This window comes from Pristiophorus japonicus, chromosome 2 (genome assembly GCF_044704955.1).
Source record: "Pristiophorus japonicus isolate sPriJap1 chromosome 2, sPriJap1.hap1, whole genome shotgun sequence".
Taxonomy (NCBI): Eukaryota; Metazoa; Chordata; class Chondrichthyes; family Pristiophoridae; genus Pristiophorus; species Pristiophorus japonicus.
In genome coordinates, this window is record NC_091978.1 from 5,345,462 (window position 1) to 5,372,069 (window position 26,608).

Here is a 26,608-nt window from a genome sequence, read left to right on the forward strand (position 1 = left end):
ATTCCACGAGCTTCTTTAGCTAAAAGTCTTTTATGAGGGACTTTATTGACTGCCTTCTGGAAGTCCATATCCCTCTGCCATTTCCTTATTCCCCAGTATAATTTCCCCTGTCCATCATATTACCATTTTCTAAGTGCCCTATTACCACATCCCTAATAATAGATTCTAACATTTTCCCTACTGCTGATGTCAGGCTAACTGGTTTATGGTTCCCTGTTTTCTCTCTAGCGGGGTTGCATATGCTACCTTCCAATCTGTGGGGACCGTTCCAGAATCTAGGGAATTCTGAAAGATCAAAACCAATGCATCCACTATCTCTGCTGCCATCTCTTTTAAAACCCTAGGATGTAGGCCATCAGGTCCAGGGGATTTGTCAGATTTTAGTCCCATTAATTTCTCCAGTACTATTTCTTTACTAATACCAATTTCTTCAAATTGCTCATTCTTTCCGGGAGGTTTTTAGTGTCTTCTTCCGTGAAGACCGATTCAAAGTGTTTGCTTAATGTCTTTATTCTCCAGTATAATTTCTCCTGTCTCTGCCTGTTTATCCATGTTTACTTTCGCTAATCTCTTCCTTTTTACATACCTATAGAAGCTTTTACAATCTGTTCTGTCTCTTGCTAGTTTACTCTCATATTCTACTTTCTCTATCAATTTCTTGGTCCTCCTTTGCTGAATTCTAAAAGCCTCACAAAACTCAGGCTTACAACTCTTTTTGGCAACATTATAAGCCTCTTCCTTTAATACTATCCTTAACTTCTCTTGTTAGCCAAGGTGGGAACACTTTTCTTGTGGGGTTTTTATAATTCGTTGTGAATTATGAATTATTTCTTCAAATGTTTGCCATTGCTTATCTACCGTTATTAATTTAATCCTCAATATCCCTAGGCCGCTCGTCCCTCATCTCTACATATTTTGTTTTGTCCAGATTTAAGACCATAGTTTTGGACTTAACTAAATTACTCTCTAACTCAATATAACCTTCTGTCATATTATGATTACTCTTCCCCAGAGGTTCCTTTACTACAAGATTATTAATTAGCCCTGTCTCATTGCACAATACTAGATCTGAAATAGACTGGTCCCTAGCTGGTTCCTTGACATACTGAGCTAGAAAATTATCTTGAATGTATTCCATGAATTTCTCTGCATGATTACTACAAATTTGGTTTGCCCAGTCCATATAAAGATTAAAGTCCTCCATAATTACTGTATTACCCTTGTTACATGCACCTCGAATTTCCTGATTTACACTGTGCCCGACATTACCACTACTGTTACGGAGCCTACAAACAACTCCCACCAGTGTTTTCTGCCCCTTGCTTTTTCTTAGCTCTACCCAAAGTCATTCTACATCTTGATTTTCTGAGCCAAGATCCTTTCTCTCTCCGGTCTTTATTCCCTCCTTTATTATCAGGGCTACCCCTCCCCTCCTTTTCCATTCTGCCTGTCTCTTCTAAATGTCAAATATCCTGGAATATTTAGTTCCTAGCCTTGGTCACTCTGCAACCACATCTCTGTAATGGCTATTAGATCACAAACCCATTTATTTCTGACGAAGGGTCATCGACCTGAAACATTAACCCTGTTTCCTCTCCACAGATGCTGAGATTTCCAGCATTTTCTGTTTTTATTCCAGATTCCAGCATCCGCAGTATTTTGCTTTTCCATTTATTTCTATCTGTGCTATTAATTCATCTGGTGCAATGTGAATGCTTCGCGCAGATACAGTACCCTTAGCTGTGACTTTTTTCCATTTATCCCTGATGTTGCCTTAGTCCCTGACGCCATATTTGTTAAGCTCTCGGTCTCCTCCTGACCCACTCTTTACCCAAATCGCTGCTCTGCTCTAGAGCCTTGACATTTCTCTTGCTGCTTTTGAATAAACGCTTTCCCATACCCCTTCATTAGATTAAAGCCCCATCTACAGCCCTGGTTATTCAATTCGCAAGGACACTGGTCCCAGCCGAACAGCTCCACCTTTTCCTAGTACTGGTGCCAGTGCCCCATGAAGCGAACCCTCTTCCTCCCACACCACTCTTTCAGCCATACATTCAACCTTCCAATCCATTTGTCCCTTTGTCAATTTGCACGTGGCTCAGGTAACAATCCAGAGATTATTGCCTGTGACATTCTACGCTTTAATTTTGACACTGGCTCCTCAAACTCTTTCCGCAGAACCTCATTCCTAATTCTAACTATGTCATTGGTTCCTACATGGACCGTGACAACTGGATCCTTCCCCTCTGAATCAAAGTTCTTCAGCCGCAATGAGATGTTCTTAACCCTGGCAACACAGCCTACGGAACTACCGCTTGTGGCCATCTGTCGGATGTAAATAGTAGGGGACATTGCTCTATCGGGTGCCGATAGTAAGTGTGTGTAGGGACATCCTACTATCAGGCTTTATCTCGCGTCCGTAGCAAAAAGGTTTCGTAACAATCTCTGTGAACTGAAACCCACGTCATGACTTGAGTGGGTTTCGCACATCCAGGATTAACGATTCCCCCCAAATGACAGCATCAACCCCACACTCACACAGGGGAAATCCACAGGCTGCACACAGGACAAGTACCCCTTCCCCCGTCGAACACGCTTCACCGCACAAGGAATAGTGCAAAGCCGACCTTCAGTCCATGCGGGTCAGCCCAAACTCAAACCATGCATCACCCGAGAGAGAGAGACACAGCCAGTGGATAAACTGCAGCCTCGTCCAAGAACAGCTGATCCTCTGGACTGTTACCGTGCTCCACGGACCAATAAGCAGTGGAGAGATTGCACACCAGAGGGGATTAAAAACTTTAAAAAAGCGCAACTTACAGGCCGGCAGCTACTGCTGGAGGGATCCGTGCCTGCAATGAAGAAATTTGCACTGGTGAATCTGGCCGAGGGCAGGGCACCTTCCAGAGTCTCAGACTCGACAAACCCCAGCCAGTGGCCGGGTTTGGGAAGTGCGGCGAAAGCTGTGAGCTTCAACGCCGGGCTGGTGCCAGGTATAGCTGCCCTCAGCTGGTGGGGGCTGCAATTTGTGTCAATGCCCCCGGCCGAGGGAGGGGAAAATTGACCTCCTGATCATTTACGATCGCTGGAAAGTGTGTGCGCGTGTCTGCACGAGTGCGTGCCTCTGCACGAGTGCGTGCGCGTGTCTGCACGAGTGCGTGCGCGTGTCTGCACGAGAGCGTGCGCGGGCGCGTGTCTGCACGAGTGCGTGCGCGGGTCTGCATGCATGTTTGTGCGCGCATGTATATTCTCTGCGCGGGCGTGTATCGTGTACCCGTGCATGTAGCGCGTGCGTGTACAGTCTGCGCACAAGTGTATATTGTTCGTGTGCGCATGTGTGTGTGTCTGATGGCACGGCCACTAACGGTGGGGCAAAAGAGGGGCGATGAACAAGAGGCCAGGCAGAGGAACATAGCGGGTCTGGGGGGGGGGGGGGGAAGGGGGGGCTGCGTGGGGATGGGCTGGCTGGGCAGGAGGAGGTTACCGAGATAGGGAGGGAGGGGCAGTGCCACAGAGGGATTTAAACCGGGAACAGAAACAGAGCACAGGTTTTAGACTGAACGTCATCCGATTATCACAGACCGATGAATTTGAGCAGATCGAACAGTTTATACTATAATTGAAACATTTATCATCTCATTGGGATTAGTTAGTGCGGATTATAAATCGAGCAGGAACAGATAGAATAGAGGATATAGAAACTGAAAGGTTAGAGACTGAACGGGAACACAATTATCCAGGAACTGCAACAACAGAATCTGTACCTTACCCTCCAGGCAGTGAACTGCAATGTTGCTTACTGTTGGTCGAACCAGTCCCCAAGCTATGTTAACATCCAACTCTACCCGTCTCTTATTGGCCAGCTCTGACAGCAATGGTCAGGTCCAGACATGCCTTGCTTTGTTTACTGACTGTTACCCCAACACGCACCATTCACAGTGAATGCATCGAGGGCCCCAGGGGGGTCACAGTAACATTGCAGGCTGAAAACTCTCAGCTTATTGCAGCCTAGCTTTAGTCAGGTTGACATTTATCGTTGATTTGGGAGAATGAAGGGCAGAGAGAGCACGATTGCCATCAGTCTGCAGCGGTTCAATCAACTCGCTCCCACACAGGAACGGACAGAATCACTTAACATGCTAAGTCCTCAACACAGATTTATACAGTCTATTACCCCCAACCTCACCCAGACACACTAAGCACATCTCACTGATCATTTCCAGCATCAGTGGGAGCTCGAACATCCTCAGGGCAGGTACAGCATGGGGTTAGATACAGAGTAAAGCTCCCTCTACACTGTCCCATCAAACACTCCCAGGGCAGATACAGCACGGGGTTAGATACAGAGTAAAGCTCCCTCTACACTGTCCCATCAAACACTCCCAGGGCAGGTACAGCACGGGTTAGATACAGAGTAAAGCTCCCTCTACACTGTCCCATCAAACACTCCCAGGGCAGGTACAGCACGGGTTAGATAGAGTAAAGCTCCCTCTACACTGTCCCATCAAACACTCCCAGGGCAGGTACAGCACGGGTTAGATACAGAGTAAAGCTCCCGCTACACTGTCCCATCAAACACTCCCAGGGCAGGTACAGCACAGGGTTAGATGCAGAGTAAAGCTCCCTCTACACTGTCCCATCAAACACTCCCAGGGCAGGTACAGCACGGGTTAGATAGAGTAAAGCTCCCTCTACACTGTCCCATCAAACACTCCCAGGGCAGGTACAGCACAGGTTAGATACAGACCAACAATCTGAAGGCGAAAGCACTTTCTCAATCCTACCTGAGGGCTGACGAGATTCTTCGAGGTTTGAAGTAATTCTGCTTTGATTTCTTCAATCTTCCTCCGGTCCTCTTCATCGAGGATTGAGAGTGGGTCGAGAGGCTGCGTCATTGGTTTTATCTGTTTCCAATCTAGATCAAGGGAGAAGCGGTCAGCTGCTGCTCTGTGGCCCACAGCACCCCCCGGTGGCAGAGCTGTCGCTGCCTGCGTGCTTCTCTGACTCTCTCGTAACATCAGACCGTTTCTGGAACACTGGGACAGGGTAGCTGGGATGCCTCAGTCTTTTCCACTCCTTAAATTCCCATGTTCCCACACACTCTGGCCAACTCTCATTCTTCTAAACTCCAGAGAGTATAGGCTTAACCTATTCAATCTCTCCTCATAAGACAACCCACTCATCCCAGGAATCAATCCAGTGAACCTTTGTAAGTATACCCTTCCTCAGATAAGGAGACCAAAACTGTGCACAGTGGTGGTCTCACCAAAGCATTGTTCAATTGTAACAAGACTTTGCACTCTTGTACTTTAGCCCCCTTGCAATAAAGGCCAACATGCCATCTGCCTTCCTAACTGCTTGCTGGACCTACATACTAACTGTTTCCTGTACAATGATACCTATATCTCGCTGAACACCAACATTTAATAGTTTCTTACCATTTAAAAATTATTCTGTTTTTCTAGTCTTCCTACCAAAGTCAATAACCTCACATTTCCCAACATTATATTGCATCTGCCACTTTGCTGCCCTCTCACTGAGTCTATCTATATCCCTTTGCAGGCTCTGTGTTCTCCTCACAGCTGACTGTCCCACCCAGCATCGTCACCAAACCTGGATACATTGAACTCGGTCCCTTCATCTAAGTAATTAATATAAATTATAAATAGCTGGGGCCCCAGCACTGATCCTTGCGGCACACCCCACTAGTTACAGACTGCCAAACTTAAAATGACACGTTTATCCCGACTCTCTGTTTTCTGTCTGTTCACCAATCCTCTATCCATGCGAATATATTATGCTCAACCCCATGAGCCCTTATCTTGTGTAACAACCTTTTATGTGGCAACTTATCGAATGCCTTTTGGAAATCCAAATATACTACATTCACTGCTTTCCCTGATCTACCCTGCTAGTTACATCCTCAAAAAAACTGCAATACATTTGTCAAACACGATTTCCCTTTCATAATACCATGTTGACTCTGCCTAATCAGATGATGATTTTCTAAATGCCCTGTTACCACTTCCTTAATAATGGATTCCAGCATTTTCCTTACGACTGATGTCAGGCTAACTGGCCTGTAGTTCCCGGTTTTCTCTCTCCCTCCGTTTTTAATTAGCGGGGTTACATTTTTACCTTCCAATCCGCTGGGACATTCTAGAATCTAGGGAATTTTGGAAGATCAAAACCAATGCATCCACTATCTCTGCAATCACCTCTTGGAGAACCTGAGGATGTAGGCCGGCAGGTCCAGGGGATTGGTCAGCTTTTAGTTTCTCAAGTACTTTTCCTCGACAAATCTAATTACTTACAAATCCTCATTCTCATTAGCTGCTTGATTCTCCACAATTTATGGTGTGAATTTTGTGTGTTCTACGGTGAAGGCAGATACAAAATGTTTAAAGTCATTGTAATTTCCTTATTCCCCATTATAATTTCCCCCATCTCAGCCACTAACGGATTAATCCTTACTTTTGCTATTCTCTTCCTTTTTACATACTTGTAGAAACACTTATAATCATTTTTTATATTTCTTAATGAATCACTGTTCTCATGGAGTTTTTATTTCTCAAAGGTATGTACTTGCGTTGAGAATTTTGGCATATTTCTCTCTACATTGTCCCATCAAACACTCCCAGGACAGGTACAGGGGGTTAGATACAGAGTAAAGCTCCCTCTACACTGTCCCATCAAACACTCCCAGGGCAGGTACAGCACGGGTTAGATACAGAGTAAAGCTCCCTCTACACTGTCCCATCAAACACTCCCAGGGCAGGTACAGCACAGGGTTAGATACAGAGTAAAGCTCCCTCTACACTGTCCCATCAAACACTCCCAGGGCAGGTACAGTACGGGTTAGATACAGAGTAAAGCTCCCTCTACACTGTCCCATCAAACACTCCCAGGGCAGGTACAGGGGGTTAGATACAGAGTAAAGCTCCCTCTACACTGTCCCATCAAACACTCCCAGGGCAGGTATAGCACGGGTTAGATACAGAGTAAAGCTCCCTCTACACTGTCCCATCAAACACTCCCAGGGCAGGTACAGCACAGGGTTAGATACAGAGTAAAGCTCCCTCTACACTGTCCCATCAAACACTCCCAGGGCAGGTACAGTACGGGTTAGATACAGAGTAAAGCTCCCTCTACACTGTCCCATCAAACACTCCCAGGGCAGGTACAGGGGGTTAGATACAGAGTAAAGCTCCCTCTACACTGTCCCATCAAACACTCCCAGGGCAGGTATAGCACGGGTTAGATACAGAGTAAAGCTCCCTCTACACTGTCCCATCAAACACTCCCAGGGCAGGTACAGGGGGTTAGATACAGAGTAAAGCTCCCTCTACACTGTCCCATCAAACACTCCCAGGGCAGGTACAGCACGGGTTAGATACAGAGTAAAGCTCCCTCTACACTGTCCCATCAAACACTCCCAGGGCAGGTACAGGGGGTTAGATACAGAGTAAAGCTCCCTCTACACTGTCCCATCAAACACTCCCAGGGCAGGTACAGGGGGGGTTAGATACAGAGTAAAGCTCCCTCTACAATGTCCCATCACACACTCCCAGGGCAGGTACAGCACGGGGTTAGATACAGAGTAAAGCTCCCTCTACACTGTCCCATCACACACTCCCAGGGCAGGTACAGGGGGTTAGATACAGAGTAAAGCTCTCTCTACACTGTCCCATCAAACACTCCCAGGGCAAGTACAACACGGGTTAGATACAGAGTAAAGCTCCCTCTACACTGTCCCATCAAATACTCCCAGGGCAGGTACAGGGGGTTAGATACAGAGTAAAGCTCTCTCTACACTGTCCCATCAAACACTCCCAGGGAGGTACAGGGGGTTAGATACAGAGTAAAGCTCCCTCTACACTGTCCCATCAAACACTCCCAGGGCAAGTACAGCACGGGTTAGATACAGAGTATAGCTCCCTCTACACTGCCCCATCAAACACTCCCAGGGCAGGTACAGGGGGTTAGATACAGAGTAAAGCTGTCTCTACACTGTCCCATCAAACACTCCCAGGGCAGGTACAGGGGGTTAGATACAGAGTAAAGCTCTCTCTACACTGTCCCATCACACACTCCCAGGGCAGGTACAGGGGGTTAGATACAGAGTAAAGCTCTCTCTACACTGTCCCATCAAACACTCCCAGGGCAGGTACAGCACGGGTTAGATACAGAGTAAAGCTCCCTCTACACTGTCCCATCAAACACTCCCAGGGCAGGTACAGCACGGGTTAGATACAGAGTAAAGCTCCCTCTACACTGTCCCATCAAACACTCCCAGGGCAGGTACAGCACGGGGTTAGATACAGAGTAAAGCTCCCTCTACACTGTCCCATCAAACACTTCCAGGGCAGGTACAGCACGGGGTTAGATACAGAGTAAAGCTCCCTCTACACTGTCCCATCAAACACTCCCAGGGCAGGTACAGGGGGTTAGATACAGAGTAAAGCTCCCTCTACACTGTCCCATCAAACACTCCCAGGGCAGGTACAGCACGGGTTAGATACAGAGTAAAGCTCCCTCTACACTGTCCCATCAAACACTCCCAGGGCAGGTACAGGGGGTTAGATACAGAGTAAAGCTCCCTCTACACTGTCCCATCAAACACTCCCAGGGCAGGTACAGGGGGGGTTAGATACAGAGTAAAGCTCCCTCTACAATGTCCCATCACACACTCCCAGGGCAGGTACAGCACGGGGTTAGATACAGAGTAAAGCTCCCTCTACACTGTCCCATCACACACTCCCAGGGCAGGTACAGGGGGTTAGATACAGAGTAAAGCTCCCTCTACACTGTCCCATCAAACACTCCCAGGGCAGATACAGGGGGTTAGATACAGAGTAAAGCTCTCTCTACACTGTCCCATCAAACACTCCCAGGGCAAGTACAACACGGGTTAGATACAGAGTAAAGCTCCCTCTACACTGTCCCATCAAACACTCCCAGGGCAGGTACAGGGGGTTAGATACAGAGTAAAGCTCTCTCTACACTGTCCCATCAAACACTCCCAGGGCAAGTACAACACGGGTTAGATACAGAGTAAAGCTCCCTCTACACTGTCCCATCAAACACTCCCAGGGCAGGTACAGGGGGTTAGATACAGAGTAAAGCTCTCTCTACACTGTCCCATCAAACACTCCCAGGGCAGGTACAGGGGGTTAGATACAGAGTAAAGCTCCCTCTACACTGTCCCATCAAACACTCCCAGGGCAAGTACAGCACGGGTTAGATACAGAGTAAAGCTCCCTCTACACTGCCCCATCAAACACTCCCAGGGCAGGTACAGGGGGTTAGATACAGAGTAAAGCTCTCTCTACACTGTCCCATCAAACACTCCCAGGGCAGGTACAGGGGGTTAGATACAGAGTAAAGCTCTCTCTACACTGTCCCATCACACACTCCCAGGGCAGGTACAGGGGGTTAGATACAGTGTAAAGCTCTCTCTACACTGTCCCATCAAACACTCCCAGGGCAGGTACAGCACGGGTTAGATACAGAGTAAAGCTCCCTCTACACTGTCCCATCAAACACTCCCAGGGCAGGTACAGCACGGGTTAGATACAGAGTAAAGCTCCCTCTACACTGTCCCATCAAACACTCCCAGGGCAGGTACAGCACGGGGTTAGATACAGAGTAAAGCTCCCTCTACACTGTCCCATCAAACACTTCCAGGGCAGGTACAGCACGGGGTTAGATACAGAGTAAAGCTCCCTCTACACTGTCCCATCAAACACTCCCAGGGCAGATACAGGGGGTTAGATACAGAGTAAAGCTCTCTCTACACTGTCCCATCAAACACTCCCAGGGCAAGTACAACACGGGTTAGATACAGAGTAAAGCTCCCTCTACACTGTCCCATCAAACACTCCCAGGGCAGGTACAGGGGGTTAGATACAGAGTAAAGCTCTCTCTACACTGTCCCATCAAACACTCCCAGGGCAGGTACAGGGGGTTAGATACAGAGTAAAGCTCCCTCTACACTGTCCCATCAAACACTCCCAGGGCAAGTACAGCACGGGTTAGATACAGAGTAAAGCTCCCTCTACACTGCCCCATCAAACACTCCCAGGGCAGGTACAGGGGGTTAGATACAGAGTAAAGCTCTCTCTACACTGTCCCATCAAACACTCCCAGGGCAAGTACAGCACGGGTTAGATACAGAGTAAAGCTCCCTCTACACTGTCCCATCAAACACTCCCAGGGCAGGTACAGCACGGGGTTAGATACAGAGTAAAGCTCCCTCTACACTGTCCCATCAAACACTCCCAGGGCAGGTACAGCACGGGTTAGATACAGAGTAAAGCTCTCTCTACACTGTCCCATCAAACACTCCCAGGGCAGGTACAGCACGGGGTTAGATACAAGTAAAGCTCCCTCTACACTGCCCCATCAAACACTCCCAGGGCAGGTACAGGGGGTTAGATACAGAGTAAAGCTCCCTCTACACTGTCCCATCAAACACTCCCAGGGCAGGTACAGCACGAGGTTAGATACAGAGTAAAGCTCCCTCTACACTGTCCCATCAAACACTCCCAGGGCAGATCTTTAACAGGTGATAATATAAACCGGCAGTGGAACAACCGTGGGTACGAGGAGCTTGCTGATTTTCTTACCTGGTTCTCCGTGTTCCACTTCACCTGCTGCGCTGATGAGGTTACTGGCCAGCTCGGCGGGACACTGGTCTCCGAGCAGGGTGGCCACTCGGGCAGCCAGCGAGTCCGTGCTGCTGCCCTCCTCAAGCCCTCCGCCCGACCCGCTGTCACCGCGCTGCGTGTGGGCCCTCCGAGGCGGGGCGTGGAGTGGCGGAGTGGGTGGGGTTCGGGGAGGGTGCACCGACTGCGCCGCGCCCGCTCCGGAGCCCGCGGTGCGCGCGCTGCAGCCCTCGGGTTCGGCTCTCCCCGCATGGCCAGCGGAGGCGAGCCGCGTGGACCTCCCTCCGCTGGCGGGCCGCGCCCGTCCTTCGAGGGGCTGCCGCCGCCCTGCCTCCTCGGGGGGCGAGCGAGGGGTGCCGCCGGCGATGCCCACGGCGAGTGGCGTCCGGCGGGCCGCCCCGGGACTCCCCGCGGTCGGCGTAGCGGTCACGGTCCGAGAGCTCTCGTCCGCCCGGCGGGAGAGGAACCGGCTCTCCCCCTCGCTCCCCGGGGTGGCTGCCGAGTCCGAGTCAGGCCCCTCCAGGAGGGAGTCGGCGGGGAGCGAGCCCAGAAGGGCGGCCGGGAGCGTTCCCGCCTCGCCCAGCAGCTGCCGGATCTCGCTCAGCGTCTTCGAGCCGATGAAGGAGTCGTCGGGCCGCAGTGTGCCGTCGTCGCGGCGGGGGTACTGGAGCCTGCCGCCCCCGCTGTTGGACGGGACGGCCTCAGCCGTGTCTCCCACCCTCCGGGCGCCGGCCCTGGGCGGTGCAGCCGGCGTTCCTTCGCTCCCGCCGGCATCGGGAAATGGCACGGGGTCGCAGAGGGTGGAGTCAGGGCCACCTTCGAACCTGCTCAGTAACTGTCGGACCCTCCGGGAAACGGGCATGGAGTCGCGGCTCGAGGCTGCGCCCGGGAGCGGAGGGCTGGGCGAGGGTTCCCCTGCGGACTCGCTGTCCGGGAGCGGCAGGGCACGGGGCGAGCGCTGGCTGCAGATGTCTAGCCGTCTCTTGGCGGGGGTGTACCCCGAGCTGCACTGACTGATAGCCGGGTCCGTGGGCACCCTCTCGGCCGTGCCGGGCGACAGCTCGCTGGGGGCGGGGGTGTCCCGGCCTGTGTCCGAGCCCATGGGAATGGACGTGCTGTGGGTCAGGGTGTCAGAGTAGAAACTGCATCGGGAAACACGATCCAGCGGGGAGACTCCTGCAATCCAAGGTAGTGGATAATCACCGACTAGGAACAACTCCTCAAAATACAATCAGTTCATTCAGCGCGACAAACATGGTTTTAAAATAAAAATGGCACTTTCAATTCCCCCCCCCCCCCCCCCCCCCAAGTAGAAAATAAAAAGTGTAAAAACTGATCCCCTTCTGTTGGTGGCCGAGAGCATGGCCAAGTCTGCGACTGAACCATTCGCAACAGATTGGATCCTGGGCCGGCCCATCTCAGCCAGGCCGGCAGCCGGTGATGCGGGAACTGCTCTCTGGGAATCGAGGGGGTTGAGAGGAGACCGCATCGAGGTGTACAACATATTGAGGGGCCTGGACATAGTGGATAGTAAGGGTCTATTTCCATTGGTGGAGGGGTCTATTACGAGGGGGCATAGTTTTAAGATGGTTGGTGGAAGGTTTAGAAGAGATTTGAGGGGGGTGCTTCTTTACGCAGAGTGTTGTGGGGATCTGGAACTCGCTGCCTGGAAGAGTGGTGGATGCAGAAACCCTCACCACTTTTAAGAGATGGTTGGATGGGCTCTTAAAGTGCAGTAACCTGTAGGGTTACAAACCTAGAGCTGGTAATTGGGATTAGACTGGATGGCCTTTTGTTGGACGGCACAGATATAATGGTAAGTACTGCAGGGAATAGAATACGGCCAGGGTGATCTCCAAGACTGGTGTCGATCGCCTGGATGGGTCGGAGAGGAATTTTCCCAGATATTTTCTCCCTAAATTGCCCGGGGTTTTTATCTGTTTTTTTCCTCTCCCAGGAGATCCCATGGCTCCGGTTGGGGTGGAGTGTAGAATGTTTTCAGTATAAGGGGTGTTGCAGTTGTGGTGAGGCAGACTGCTTGGGCTGGGTGCTCTTTGCCTTTCCGTCATTGTTCATAGGTTTATATGTAACCTGCAGGGCTGCTGACCGAGGGCCATGCAGCTCTTTGTCGGCCGGCGCGGACACGATGGGCCGAAATGGCCTCCTTCTGCGCTGTAAATTTCTATGCTTCTTTCAGCCATGATCTCATTAAATGGCGAAGCAAGCTCAAGGGGCCAAATGGCCTACTCCTGTGGGTGTCGCTGGCAAGGCCGGCATTTGTTGCCCAATCCTCCAGTTACCCTTGAGAAGGTGGCGGTGAGCCGTCTTCTGGAACCACTGCAGTCTGTGAGGCGAAGGCGGAAGTAGGCAGTCTTGGTGATCGAGCGGATATGGGGTCGGAAGCTCAACTGAGGGTCCAACAGGACGCCAAGGTTGTGAGCGGTCTGGTTTGGCCTCAGAGTGAGGCCAGGGAGCGGGTGGCGAGGGAACGGAGCTTGTGGCAAGGACTGAACACAATGGCTTCGGCCTTACCAATATTTAATTGGAGGAAAGATTATGAGGGGGCTTGACAAGGTGGATGCAGAGAGGATGTTTCCACTGATGGGGGAGACTAGAACTAGAGGGCATAATCTTAGAATAAGGGGCCGCCCATTTAAAACTGAGATGAGGAGAAATTTCTTCTCTCTGAGGGTTGTAAATCTGTGGAATTTGCTGCCTCAGAGAGCTGTGGAAGCCGGGACACTGAATAAATTTAAGACAGAAATAGACAGTTTCTTAAACGATAAGGGGATAAGAGGTTATGGGGAGCGGGCGGGGAAGTGGAGCTGAGTCCATGATCAGATCAGCCATGATCGTATTAAATTGCAGACCAAGCTCGAGGGGGCCATATGGCCTACTCCTGCTCCTATTCCTTACGTTATGAAATTTCTGATGTGGGACAAGCAAAAGTGACAAATCAGAGGCAGCGGAGGGGTCGAGAGAGGTGCTGGTGAGGTAGAGCTGGGTGCCGTCAGCGTACATGTGGAACCAGAAGCCGTGTTTTCGGATGATGTCACCGAGGAGCAGCATGTAGATAAGAAATAGGAGGGGGCGAAGGATAGGGGGTGTAGGGGGGGCATCAGAGGTTAATGGTGCAGGAGCGGGAAGGGAAGCCATGGCAGGTGAATCTCTGGCTATGACTGGTAGATAGGAACGGAACCAGGCAAGTGCGGCTCCACCCAGCTGGACAATGGAGGAGCGGCATTGGAGGAGGATGGAGCGGTCAGCTGTGTCAAAGGCTGCAGAGAACAGTAACTTGCATTTATATAGCATCTTTAACTGTGAACGGTCCCAAGGCCTTTCACAGGAGTGTTATCAAACAAAGAAGTGTTAGACACTGAGCAACAGGAGGAGATATTAGGGCAGATGACCAATAGCTTGGCTAAAGAGGTAAGTTTTAAGGAGCATCTTAAAGGATGAAAGAGAGGTAGAGAGGAGGAGAGTTTTAGGGAGGGAATTCCAGAGCAGCTGAAGGTACGGCCGCCAATGGTGGAGTGATTAAAATCATGGATGTGCAAAGGCCAGAATTAGAGGAGCAGAAATCTCGGAGGTTACAGAGATAGGGAGGGGCGAGGCCATGGAAAGATTTGAAAACAAGGATGAGAATTTTAAAACAGAGGCGTCGCTTAACCAGGAGCCAATGTAGGTCAGCGAGCACAGGGGCGATGGGTGAGCGGGATGGGGGAGCGAATTAGGACACGGGGCAGCCGAGTTTATGGGGGCTGGAAGATGGGAGGCCGGTCAGGAGTGCGTTGCAATAGTCAGGTAACAAAGGCGTGGATGAAGGTTTCAGCAGACAGGTCGAGAAGGACGAGGAGAGATAGTGTATCATGGTCACAGTCACATTGGATGTCATTTGTGACTTTGATCAGGGCCGTATGTGCTGCGGCAAAGGCCAAAACCCTTCACGATAGATGACACTAAAAACATCTCAATAATGGATAATCAAGGGGCTAAAGGGAGGGAGGAACTTACAACAATCACTATCACTAAAGAAGTAGCACTCGGTAAAATAATGGGACCAAAGGCAGACAAGTCCCCTGGACCTGATGCCTTACATCCTAGGGTCTTAAAAGAAGTGGCTGCAGGGATAGTGGATGTATTGGTTGTAATCTACCAAAATTCCCTGGATTCTGGGGAGGTCCCAGAGGATTGGAAAACCGCAAATGTAAGGCCACTATTTCAAAAAGGAGGCACAGAAAGCAGGAAACTATAGACCAGTTAGCCTAACATCTGTCGTTGGGAGATGCTGGAGTCCATCATTAAGGAAGCAGTAGTGGGACATTTGGAAAAGCATAACTTAAGTCAAGCAGAGTCAACATGGTTTTATGAAAGGGAAATCATGTTTGACAAATTTGCTGGAGTTCTTTGAGGATGTAACGAGCAGGGTGGATAAGGGGGAATCAGTGGATGTGGTGTATTTGGATTTCCAGAAGGCGTTCTATAAGGTGCCAACTAAAAGGTTACTGCACAAGATAAAAGCTCACAGGGTTGGGGGTAATATATTAGCATGGATAGAGGATTGGCTAACTAACAGAGAACAGAGTCAGGATAAATGGGTCATTTTCCGGTTGGCAAACAGTAACTAGTGGGGTGCCACAGGGATCGGTGCTGGGGCCTCAACTATTTACAATCTATATTAATGACTTGGATGAAGGGACCGAGTGTAATGTATCCAAGTTTGCTGATGATACAAAGATAGGTGGGAAAGTAAATTGTGAGGAGGACACAAAAAAATCTGCAAAGGGATATAGATAGGCTAAGTGAGTAGGAAAAAATTTGGCAGATGGAGTATAATGTGGGAAAATGTGAGGTTATGCAGAAAAAATACAAAAGCAAATTATAATTTAAATGGAGAAAAATTGCAAAGTGCTGCAGTACAGAGAGACCTGGGGGTCCTTGTGTATGAAACACAAAACGTTAGCATGCAGGTACAGCAAGTAATCAAGAAGGCAAATGAAATGCAATTGCAAGTGGGATGGAGTATAAAAGCAGAGAAGTCGTGCTAAAACTATACAGGGTATTGGTGAGGCCACACCTGGAGTACTGCATACAGTTTTGGTCTCCATATTTAAGGAAGGATATACTTGCATTGGAGGCTATTCAGAGAAGGTTCACTAGGTTGATTCCGGAGATGAGGGGGTTGATTTATGAAGATAGGTTGAGTAGGCCTATACATATTGGAGTTCAGAAGAGTGAGGGGTGAGGTTATCGAAACATATAAGATAATGAAGGGGCTCGACAAGGTGGATGCAGAGAGGATGTTTCCACGCAGAGGGGAAACTAAAACTAGGGGGCATAGTCTCAGAATAAGGGGCCGCCCATTTAAAACTGAGATGAGGAGAAATTTTTTCTCTGAGGGTTGTAAATCTGTGGAATTCTCTGCCCCAGAGAGCTGTGGAGGCTGGGTCATTGAATATATTTAAGGTAGAGATGGACAGATCTTTGAGCGATAAGGGAATAAAGGGTTATGGGGAGCGGGTGGGGAAGTGGACCCGAGTCCATGATCAGATCAGCCGTGATCTTATTAAATGGCGGAGCAGGCTCGAGGGGCCAAATCGCCGACTCCGGCTCCGATTTCTTCTGTTCTGATGGGGGGTTTCAAACATGGACTTCCGGGAAGAAGGGCACAGATTTGGGAGGCAACAACACGTTCAAGGACTTTGAGGAGAAAAGGATGTTGTTGATGGGGTGGTAGTTAGCATGGAGTTCGGAGAGGCTTCGAGGAGGCCTATAAAAGGCCCGGGAGTTCGAGAAGCTGGGGAGTTTGGAGAGCTGTCCAGGAGGCCTATAAAAGACCCGGGAGTTCGAGGAGTTGCGGGAGTTCGGAGAGGCCTATAAAAGACCCGGGAGTTCGAGAAGCTGGGGAGTTCGGAGAGGCCTATAAAAGACCCGGGAGTTCGAGAAGCTGGGGAGTTCGGAGAGGCCTATAAAAGACCCGGGAGTTCGAGAAGCTGGGGAGTTCGGAGAGGCCTATAAAAGACCCGGGAGTTCGAGGAGTTGCGGGAGTTCGGAGAGGCGTCGAGGAGGCCAGCTGGTGCGGGGGCAGAAAGTAAACAAAGTAGAAGAAAGAAATCGGAGGGTGACGTCACAGCCAAGAGTTTAATTAGGAAGGGGAAAAGAGAGTATGAGAGGAAGCTTGCCGGGAACATAAAAACCGCCTGCAAAAGCTTCTATAGATATGTGAAGAGAAAAAGATTAGTGAAGACAAATGGGGAACAAAGAAATGGCAGACCAGTTGAACAAATATTTTGGTTCTCTCTTCACGAAGGAAGACACAAATAACCTTCCGGAAATACTAGGGAACCGAGGGTCTAGTGAGAAGGAGGAACTGAAGGAAATCCTTATTAGGCGGGAAATTGTGTTAGGGAAATTGATGGGAATGAAAGCCGATAAATCCCCGGGGCCTGATAGGCTGCATCCCAGAATACTTAAGGAAGTGGCCATAGAAATAGTGGATGCATTGGTGATCATTTTCCAACAGTCTATCGACTCTGGATCAGTTCCTATGGATTGGATGGGAAGCTAATGTAACACCACTTTTTAAAAAAAGGAGGGATAGAGAAAACGGGGAATTATAGACCAGTTAGCCTGACATCAGTAGTGGGGAAAATGTTGGAATCAATTATTAAAGATGAAATAGCAGCGCATTTGGAAAGCAGTGACAGGATCGGTCCAAGTCAGCATGGATTTATGAAAGGGAAATCATGCTTGACAAATCTTCTGGAATTGTTTGAGGATGTAACTAGTAGAGTGGACAAGGGAGAACCAATGGATGTGGTGCATTTGGACTTTCAAAAGGCTTTTTTCAAGGTCCCACACAAGAGATTGGTGTGCAAAATTAAAGCACATGGTATTGGGGGTAATGTACTGACGTGGATAGAGAACTGGTTGGCAAACAGGAAGCAGAGAGTCGGGATAAACGGGTCCTTTTCAGAATGGCAGGTAGTGACTAGTGGAGTGCCACAGGGCTCAGTGCTGGGACCCCAGCTCTTTACAATATACATTAATGATTTAGATGAAGGAATTGAGTGTAATATCTCCAAGTTTGCAGATGACACTAAGCTGGGTGGCGGTGTGAGCTGTGAGGAGGACGATAAAAGGTTGCAGGGTGACTTGGACAGGTTAGGTGAGTGGGTAAATGCATGGCAGATGCAGTATGTGGATAAATGTGAGGTTATCCACTTTGGGGGCAAAAACACGAAGGCAGAACATTAGGAAAAGGGGAGGTGCAACGAGACCTGGGTATCATGGTACATCAGTCATTGAAAGTTGGCATGCAGGTACAGCAAGCGGTGAAGGCAGCAAATGGTATGTTGGCCTTCATAGCTAGGGGATTTGCGTATAGGAGCAGGGAGGTCTTACTGTAGTTGTACAGGGCCTTGGTGAGGCCTCACCTGGAATAGTGTGTTTAGTTTTGGTCTCCTAATCTGAGGAAGGGCGTTCTTGCTATTGAGGGAGTGCAGCGAAGGTTCACCAGACTGATTCCCGGGATGGCAGGACTGTCATATGAGGAGAGACTGGATCGACTAGGCCTGTATTCACTGGAATTTAGAAGGATGAGAGGGGATCTCATCGAAACATATAAAATTCTGATGGGACTGGACAGGTTAGATGCGGGAAGAATGTTCCATATGTTGGGGAAGTCCAGAACCAGGGGACACAGTCTAAGGATAAGGGGTAAGCCGAGCTGAGGAGAAATTTCTTCACTCAGAGAGTTGTTAACCTGTGGAATTCCCTGCCGCAGAGAGTTGTTGATGCCATTTCATTGGATATATTCAAGAGGGAGTTAGATATGGCCCTTACGGCAAAAGGGATCAAGGGGTATGGAGAGAAAGCAGGAAAGGGGTACTGAGGGAATGATCAACCCATGATCTTATTGAATGGTGGTGCAGGCTCGAAGGGCCGAATGGCCCACTCCTGCAATATTTTCAATGCTTCTATGTTTCTATGGATGGAGGTGTTAAGGGTTGTTTTTTTGAGCAGAGGGGTAATGACCGCAGATTTAATGGGGAGTGGGACAGTACCCGAGGAGAGAGAACGTTTAACACTATCACCTAACAGGGGGACAAGGAAGGGAAGTTGGGTGGGCAGCAGTTTGGTGGAAATAGGGACAAGTGTCGAGGGAGCCGGAAGTGAGTCCCATGGTCAAGATGAGCGGAGAGAGAGCATGAGGGGAGATCAGCGAGATACTGGAAAATGGTGCAAGTGTTCAAGGCGAGGGCGGTGGGAAACCTTGGGGGAAGTTTGTCCCGGTGGGCAAGGGGAAGTAACAGAGGCAGCTGAACGTATGGTCTCAATCTTGGTGACAAACAAGTTGTGGCGTGGATGGTGGAGGCGGCAAGGGAGAGGGATTTAAGACGACATGGAGAAGAGAAGCCATAGTTTATATCTTTGCATTCTGCGATAATCCTGGAATACTGAGCCATTTTGGCAGAGGAGAGCAGGACCCGATAATGGAATGAATGGCTAAAGCAGTTGTCTGCCATTAACATTCAAGTCTGCATCCCTTGGACTTAAGGGAGAAGGATGGGGGACATACCAAGGGGAATGAGCAGGGGGAGAGAAATGGCATCAAGGGCATCAAACACAATTCTCCCCTTAATACACACTCCAACCTCACTCCTCCCCTTAATACACACTCCAATCTCACTCCTCCCCTTAATACAGACACTCCAACCTCACTCCTCCCCTTAATACAGACACTCCAACCTCACTCCTCCCTTTAATACAGACACTCCAACCTCACTCCCCCCTTAAAACACACTCCAACCTCACTCCCCCCTTAATACACACTCCAAACTCACTCCCCCCCTTAATACATACTCCAACCTCACTTCCCCCCCTTAATACAGACACTCCAACCTCACTCCCCCCCTAATACAGACACTCCAACCTCACTCCCCCCCTAATACACACTCCAACCTCACTCCTCCCCTTAATACACACTCCAATCTCACTCCTCCCCTTAATACAGACACTCCAACCTCACTCCCCCCCTTAATACAGACACTCCAACCTCACTCCCCCCCTTAATACAGACACTCCAACCTCACTCCCCCCCTAATACACACTCCAACCTCACTCCTCCCCTTAATACACACACTCCAACCTCACTCCTCCCCTTAATACACACTCCAATCTCACTCCTCCCCCTTAATACAGACACTCCAACCTCACTCCTCCCCCTTAATACAGACACTCCAACCTCACTCCCCCCCCTTAATACAGACACTCCAACCTCACTCCCCCCCTTAATACAGACACTCCAACCTCACTCCCCCCTTAATACACACTCCAACGTCACTCCCCCCCCAATACACACTCCAACCTCACTCCTCCCCTTAATACACACTCCAACCTCAATCCTCCCCTTAATACACACTCCAACCTCACACTGTGCACAAGGTCTTACCTTCCATACCCTGGAATCCTTTGGTTGTCGAGCCGACTGCATCTCTCAGTTTTTTCAGCTCAAATGGAGAGAGCTCCAGTTGTCTCGATGACCCTTTGGATCCCAATATGCTGGTCGGGGATTGGGTAATTCCCAGATTCCGAAGGTAAATCTGACAAGCATAAAACAGAACACGTTAGAAGCTGCGCGTCGAACAGACCCTTCCATTGGGTTGGCCTCCACGGACCCTCCTAGGATACAGTTCAACAGGGTCTGGCCGTGCTCCCGTTCCAGACCAGGAGTGCCCTCACCCGATGTCCGGATGTGACTGGGCTCGCCTGCGGACTCCCCGCGGTCAAATAGCCTGCCAACGCTCGCCGTCAAGGTGCGATGGTCACTCCACCAAGGTACCCAAGGAGCTGTGCCCACACACAGTTCGGGACAGGGGCCAGGACCGGGAATTTGAGCTGCTGAAGCCCACTCCCCACGGAAACCTCCTCTGTCTGTACGACTGAGCACCACATCACACAGCACCCATGGGCTCTCAGCCATCGGAGGAGTAGAGGACCCTCACTGTGCGGGGGGGGGGGGCGAGGGCCCTCACGGTGCCCGGTGGGGACAAGGACTGTCACACAGTACCCGAGGAGGGAGGGGGGGGGGGGGGCACGGACCCTCACACAAAGTCAACCCCCCTCATCTCCGAAATCAACCTCGTGAACCTTCTCTGAACAGCCTCCAAAGCAAGTATATCCTTTCATAAATATGGAGACCAAAACTGCACGCAGTATTCCAGGTGTGGCCTCACCAATACCCTGTATAACTGTAGCAAGACTTCCCTGCTCTGGTGGCAGCCGAGGGCCCCAGGGGCAGCACGGGGCAGCCCACACTGCGATATTTGTGCACACTGGGTCTGTGCAGCAGAGCTGGTCTCCGGTCGTCTTGGTTAACCCCACACCACACCCCCCCAACCAAACCCAACCCAACCCCCCACCCCACCCCACCCAACCCCCCACCCCAAACCACCGCCCCCCCCACCCCACCCCACCCCCCCACCAAGATGACCTCATTCCGAACTGTAAATTGCAAGGATTCTATCCCAACCCCACCTCCACGGAGCAGGAATGAGCGCTGCACTGAGGCACCTACCGGTATCCTGTCTTCGATGTTGAAGCGGTTGGCGTCGGGGGTAAACTGCGTTGGTGCCCAGGCCGGATCGTAGTTATCCACTTCCAAACTGGTCAGCGAGTGTCCGGACACAGTCAAAGTCTGCTCGCCCGCCCGGCTGGTGTCCTGAGAGCTGCCGGGCGGTTTGAGGTCATCGTCCAGCGGGGAGGCGTCGTCGAATTGGTCGGCACAGACGGTGGCGGTTGAGATGTGCGAATTGGGCGATGCAGCTCGGCGCTCCGGCGGCCTCGCGCTCTGGTCGGTGGGGTTTGGCTCCAGAGGGTGGTCTGGCGGCAATGGGCCGGACAAGAGGCTCTCGCCCAGGGCACTGGCCGGATCCAGCGGGCAACCTCTGTCGTCCCGCGGGCAGTGACGGGGGGAGTCGGGTCGGCAGAGCAGGGCATCGTCCGAGCTTTCTCTCCTGGCGCCCGGCTGCGAGCCGCCCCTCGGCCCGGCTGGACTCGCGGGGGTCAAAGGCCGGCCGGCGCTGGGGTCTGGCTGCTGGATGGTACTCTGGCTGCAGCTGCGGGTGGACGGCAGGGGGTCAGAGGGCGCGGGGTCAGAGGGCTGGTGGACTGACGGTGGAGGGTCAGATGGCTGGTGGACTGATGCCTGGGGGTCAGAGGGCTGGTGGACTGACGGTGGAGGGTCAGAGGGCTGGTGGACTGATGCCTGGGGGTCAGAGGGCGGGGGGTCAGAGGGCTGGTGGACTGATGCCTGGGGGTCAGAGGGCGGGGGGTCAGAGGGCTGCTGGACTGATGCCTGGGGGTCAGAGGGCTGGTGGACTGATGCCTGGGAGTCAGAGGGTGCGGGGTCAGAAGGCTGGTGGACTGACGGTGGGGGGTCAGAGGGCTGCTGGACTGATGCCTGGGAGTCAGAGGGCGGAGCGGCAGCTCCAAAGCTAGCCGCGATGCTCCTCCTCGGCGGAGGGCTGGAGGCGGGAGCCCCGGCGGCCTGGGCCAGGATGTGATTGAGCGAGTCAGCGATGGCGCTGTAGGCCCGCTGGCGGGGCGACACTCCCTTCAGGCCGTGCAGCACCAGGCTGTCGAAGCTGGGCCGGCCCCCCGGGCACCGCTGCAGGCTCCAGGCCCCCACCTTCTCCATGTAGCTCAGAGGAGGCAGGGACTGCAGGGCGCCCGGCGAGGAGGTGGAGTAGGAGGAGGAGGAGAAGGAGGGGTCCTGGCTGGCGCTGCTCGAAGCCCACATCGTAAACGAGGGCGCCAGCGGGAACTTGGCGAGGGCGGGCACCTGGGTATCTGCCACTCGTCTCCCCCGGCCCAGCGGCACAAGAACCTTGGACGGTACGGTCAGGGGAACCGCTGGCGTAGACTGACAGAGGGGATCGGGCAAAGAGGTGAGGAACGGGGATTCGGCGAGGCCTAGTGGGCAGGCTATGAGAGACAGCTCGTTGTCCTGATAGTCCCGCTGGGTGCTGTCGCCAGACAGCCCCGTCCCATCGCCTGTGCTGTCCGGGACCTGGATGACGATACTGTCCTTGCCGCTGTACGAGGCGGCAGGCTCCGTGCTGGGGGTTACCGCGCCGGCCCCCGCGGTGAGAGCACTGCTGGACGCGGCGGGGAAACCAGAAGGGGGCGGTGCTCGACAGTTGGAACTTGCTTCAGGACCAGACTCCCGACTGGCGTCTCTCCACGACGGGAGCACCGTGTCGGACGTCTCCGGCAAGCCCGAGTCCGCCCGACTCAAATTCCCGCTCTCCACGGGCTTGGGAAAGGCGGTCCCTGGGTCAGGCCAGGCGGATCGCACAGGGTTCTCGAGTGCCGCGGCGTCGGCGCGTTGCGGAGGGGCGAGAGCCCGGCCGGGGACCGGCTGGTCGGCCACACTCGGCAGCCCCTGCTCGTCAAGAGCCGCGTTGCCCTGGGCGACGACCCCCGCCCCCGGCGAGCTGCTCTCCCGGTTGGGGCTGGGGGGGCGGTCACTTTCGGTCGAGCTCCCAGAGCCGGAACGGTTGGGCAAACCCATCTCCTGCTCCGGCAAGTCCAGCAATAGTGAAGCGGGCAGCTCCCTGCCCGGCGGAGCCTCGTGCTCGGGAGCGCCGCGCTTCCCGCGCACGCTCGGGAACGCGCTGGGAAGCTCCATGAAGTGCTGGTCCCGGATGTAGGTCTCCGCCCGAGCGAAGTCCTCATCTCCCGTGGCCTCAGACCCTGGGCTGGGGGGCGTGAGGGAGTGCTGCGACAGGGAGCAGGCGCTGCTGGCTTCCTCCAGCGGGTGCTGAGACAAGGACAGGCTGCCCCTCGCACAGTCGGCCGAAACCTCCGTGTGGATCGCCCGCGGGGAGCTGCTGGCTCGGAAGGCTCCCAGGTATCCCGACAGGTCAAGGGTCCCCCTGGAACACAATGGAACAGACATTGGCGAGTCTTGCATCGGAAGGGCCTATTTCCCTTTGCAGAGGGATCAACAACCAGCGCACATAAATGTAAAAGTAATCGGTAGAAGGTTTAGAGCGGATTTGAGGGGAAATTTCTTCACCCAGAGGGTGGCGGGGGTCTGGAACTCACGGCCTGAAAGGGTGGTAGAAACCCTCACCACATTTAAACAATACTTGGATGTGCACCTGAAGTGCCGTAACCTGCAGGGCTACGGACCGAGAGCTGGAAAGTGGGATTAGGCTGGGTAGCTCTTGGTCGGCCGGCACGGACACGATGGGCTGAAATGGCCTCCTCCCGTGCTGTAACTTTCTATGCATCCCTATCAGTGTCAGCTGTGGCTCAGTGGGCAGCATCGTTGCCTTAGTCAGAAGGTTGTGGGTTCAAGTCCCACTCCAGAAACTTGAGCACATAAAATCTCGGCTGACACTCCAGCACAGTAGTACTACGGGAGTGCTGCACTGTCGGAGGTGCCGTCTTTTGGATGAGAATTAAACCGAGGTCCCGTCTGCTCTCTCAGGTGGACGTAAAAGATTCCACGGCACTATTTTGAAGAAAACCCGGTGTCCTGGGCCAATATTTATCCCCCAATTAACATAACAAAAATAAAAGGGATTATTTGCTCATAGAAACATAGAAAATAGGTGCAGGAGTAGGCCATTCGACCCTTCGAGCCTGCACCACCATTCAATAAGATCATGGCTGATCATTCCCTCAGTACCCCTTTCCTGCTTTCTCTCCATACCCCTTGACCCCTTTAGCCCGAAGGGCCATATCTAACTCCCTTTTGAATATATCTAACGAACTGGCCTCAACAACTTTCTGCGGTAGAGAATTCCACAGGTTAACAACTCTCTGGGTGAAGAAGTTTCTCCTCATCTCGGTCCTAAATGGTTTACCCCGTATTCTTAGACTGTGACCCCTGGTTCTGGAACTCCCCAGCAACAGGAACATTCTTCCTGCCTCTAACCTGTCCAGTCCCGTCAGAATTTTATATGTTTCTATGAGATCCCCTCTCATCCTTCTAAACTCCAGTGATTCAGTCTTTCCTCATATGTCAGTCCTGCCATCCCAGGAATCAATCTGGTGAACCTTCGCTGTACTCCCTCAATAGCAAGAACGTCCTTCCAGGTGTGGTCTCACCCAGGCTCTGTACAACTGCAGTAAGACCTCCCTGCCCCTATACTCAAATCCCCTTGCTATGAAGGCCAACATACCATTTGCTTTCTTCACCGCCTGCTGTACCTGCATGCCAAACTTCAATGACTGATGTACCTTGACACCCAGGTCTCGTTGCACCTCCCCTTTTCCTAATCTGTCACCATTCAGATAATATTCTGTCTTCCTGTTTTTGCCACCAAAGTGGATAACCTCACATTTATCCACATCATCACATTGCTGTTTGTGGGAGCTTGCTGTGCGCATATTAGCTGCTGCGTTTCCCACATTACAACAGTGACTACACTCCAAAAGTACTTCATTGGCTGTAAAGTGCTTTGAGACGTCCGGTGATCGTGAAAGGCACTATATAAAGGCAAGTTGTTCGCATTACTGCAAAAACTCACTGAAAAAATTCTTTTTTTCTTTTCCTGACTTCAATGCTGAACGGCCTAGCTCTAATTTTAAGGTTCTGCCTCCTCATTCTGCATTCCCCCACCAGAGGAACAGTTTCCCTCTATCTTTTGTATCGGGTCACTATTAATATTTTAAACACCCCGAATATTTGCTGTGATGTCCAAAAGTAATGGTAGGGGATTTTAACTATCTAATATTGATTGGGACAAATATAGTGTGAAGGGTATAGAGGTTGCGGAATTCTTGAAATGCATTCAAGAGAACTTTTTTAGTCAGTATGTTAGTTTTAGTTTTGGGGAATGAAGCTGGGCAGGTTGAAGGGGTATTAGTGGGAGAGCACTTGGGTGCCAGTGAGCATAATTCAGTCAGATTCAAGTTGGTTATGGATAAGGACAAGAATAGGCCTGGAATAAAAGTTCCAAATTGGGGAAAAGCTAATTTTGCCAAGTTAAGGAGTGATTTGGCCATAGTGGACTGGAAACAGCTACTTGTATGTAAATCAGTGTCGGAACAGTGGGAGGCATTCAAGGAGGAGATCCGGAAGGCTCAGGCCAAACATGCACCCTTAAAGAAAAAGGTTGGGAATAATAATTCTAGAGACCCCTGGATGTTTAGGGACTTACAAGGGCGGATAAAGAAAAAACTTATGTCATACACCAACAGCTAAATACTACAGAATCTTTCGAGGAATATAGAAAGTTAAGTGGCAAAATTAAAAAGGATATTAGGAATGCTAAGAGAGAGCACGAGAAATTCCTGGCCAGTAAAATTAAGGAAAACCCTAAGATGTTCTATAAATATATTAAGAGTAAGAGGGTAACTAAAGAAAGGGTGGGGCCTATTAGAGACCATGAGGGTAATCTTTGTGCGGAGGCAGAAGATGTTGGCAGGGTTCTTAACGAATACTTTGCATCTGTTTTCACAAAGGAAAGGGGCAATGCAGATACTGCTATCGAGGAGGATTGTGATATTCTGGATCAAATAAATATAGTGAGAAGGGAAGCATTAAGGGGTTTAGAGACTTTGAAAGTAGATAAGTCCCCAGGCCCAGATGAAATGCATCCCAGGCTGTTGAGCAAAGTAAGAGAGGAAATAGCAGAGGCCTTGACCATCATTTTCCAGTCCTCATTGGATTTGGGCATGGTGCTGGAGGACTGCTAATGTAGTACCCTTGTTTAAAAAGGGAGAAAGCGATAAGCCGAGTAATTACAGGCTGTCAGCCTAACCTCAGTGGTGGGAAAATTACTGGAAAAAATCCTGAAAGACAGGATAAATCTGCATTTGGAAAGGCAAGGATTAATTAGGGACAGTCAGCACGGATTTGTTAAGGGAAGATCATGTTTAACTAACCTGATTGAATTTTTTGAGGAGGTAATCAAGAGGGT

The 26,608-nt window shown here is 51.1% G+C and overlaps 1 protein-coding gene across 2 annotated transcripts in view; it reads right to left on the reverse strand.

Annotated features, from left to right (window-relative positions):
- The window catches only part of alms1 (ALMS1 centrosome and basal body associated protein), a 123,797-nt gene that overhangs the window by 43,963 nt on the left and 53,226 nt on the right, over positions 1 to 26,608 (reverse strand). For both annotated transcript variants that reach the window (XM_070866602.1, XM_070866607.1), the window contains exons 5-8: positions 21,247 to 23,608; positions 20,122 to 20,272; positions 10,629 to 11,843; positions 4,785 to 4,915 (exon numbers count right to left, since the gene is read on the reverse strand). In XM_070866602.1, the coding sequence (XP_070722703.1) occupies positions 4,785 to 4,915; positions 10,629 to 11,843; positions 20,122 to 20,272; positions 21,247 to 23,608 (3,859 nt within the window). The remainder of the gene's footprint in view (positions 1 to 4,784; positions 4,916 to 10,628; positions 11,844 to 20,121; positions 20,273 to 21,246; positions 23,609 to 26,608) is intronic.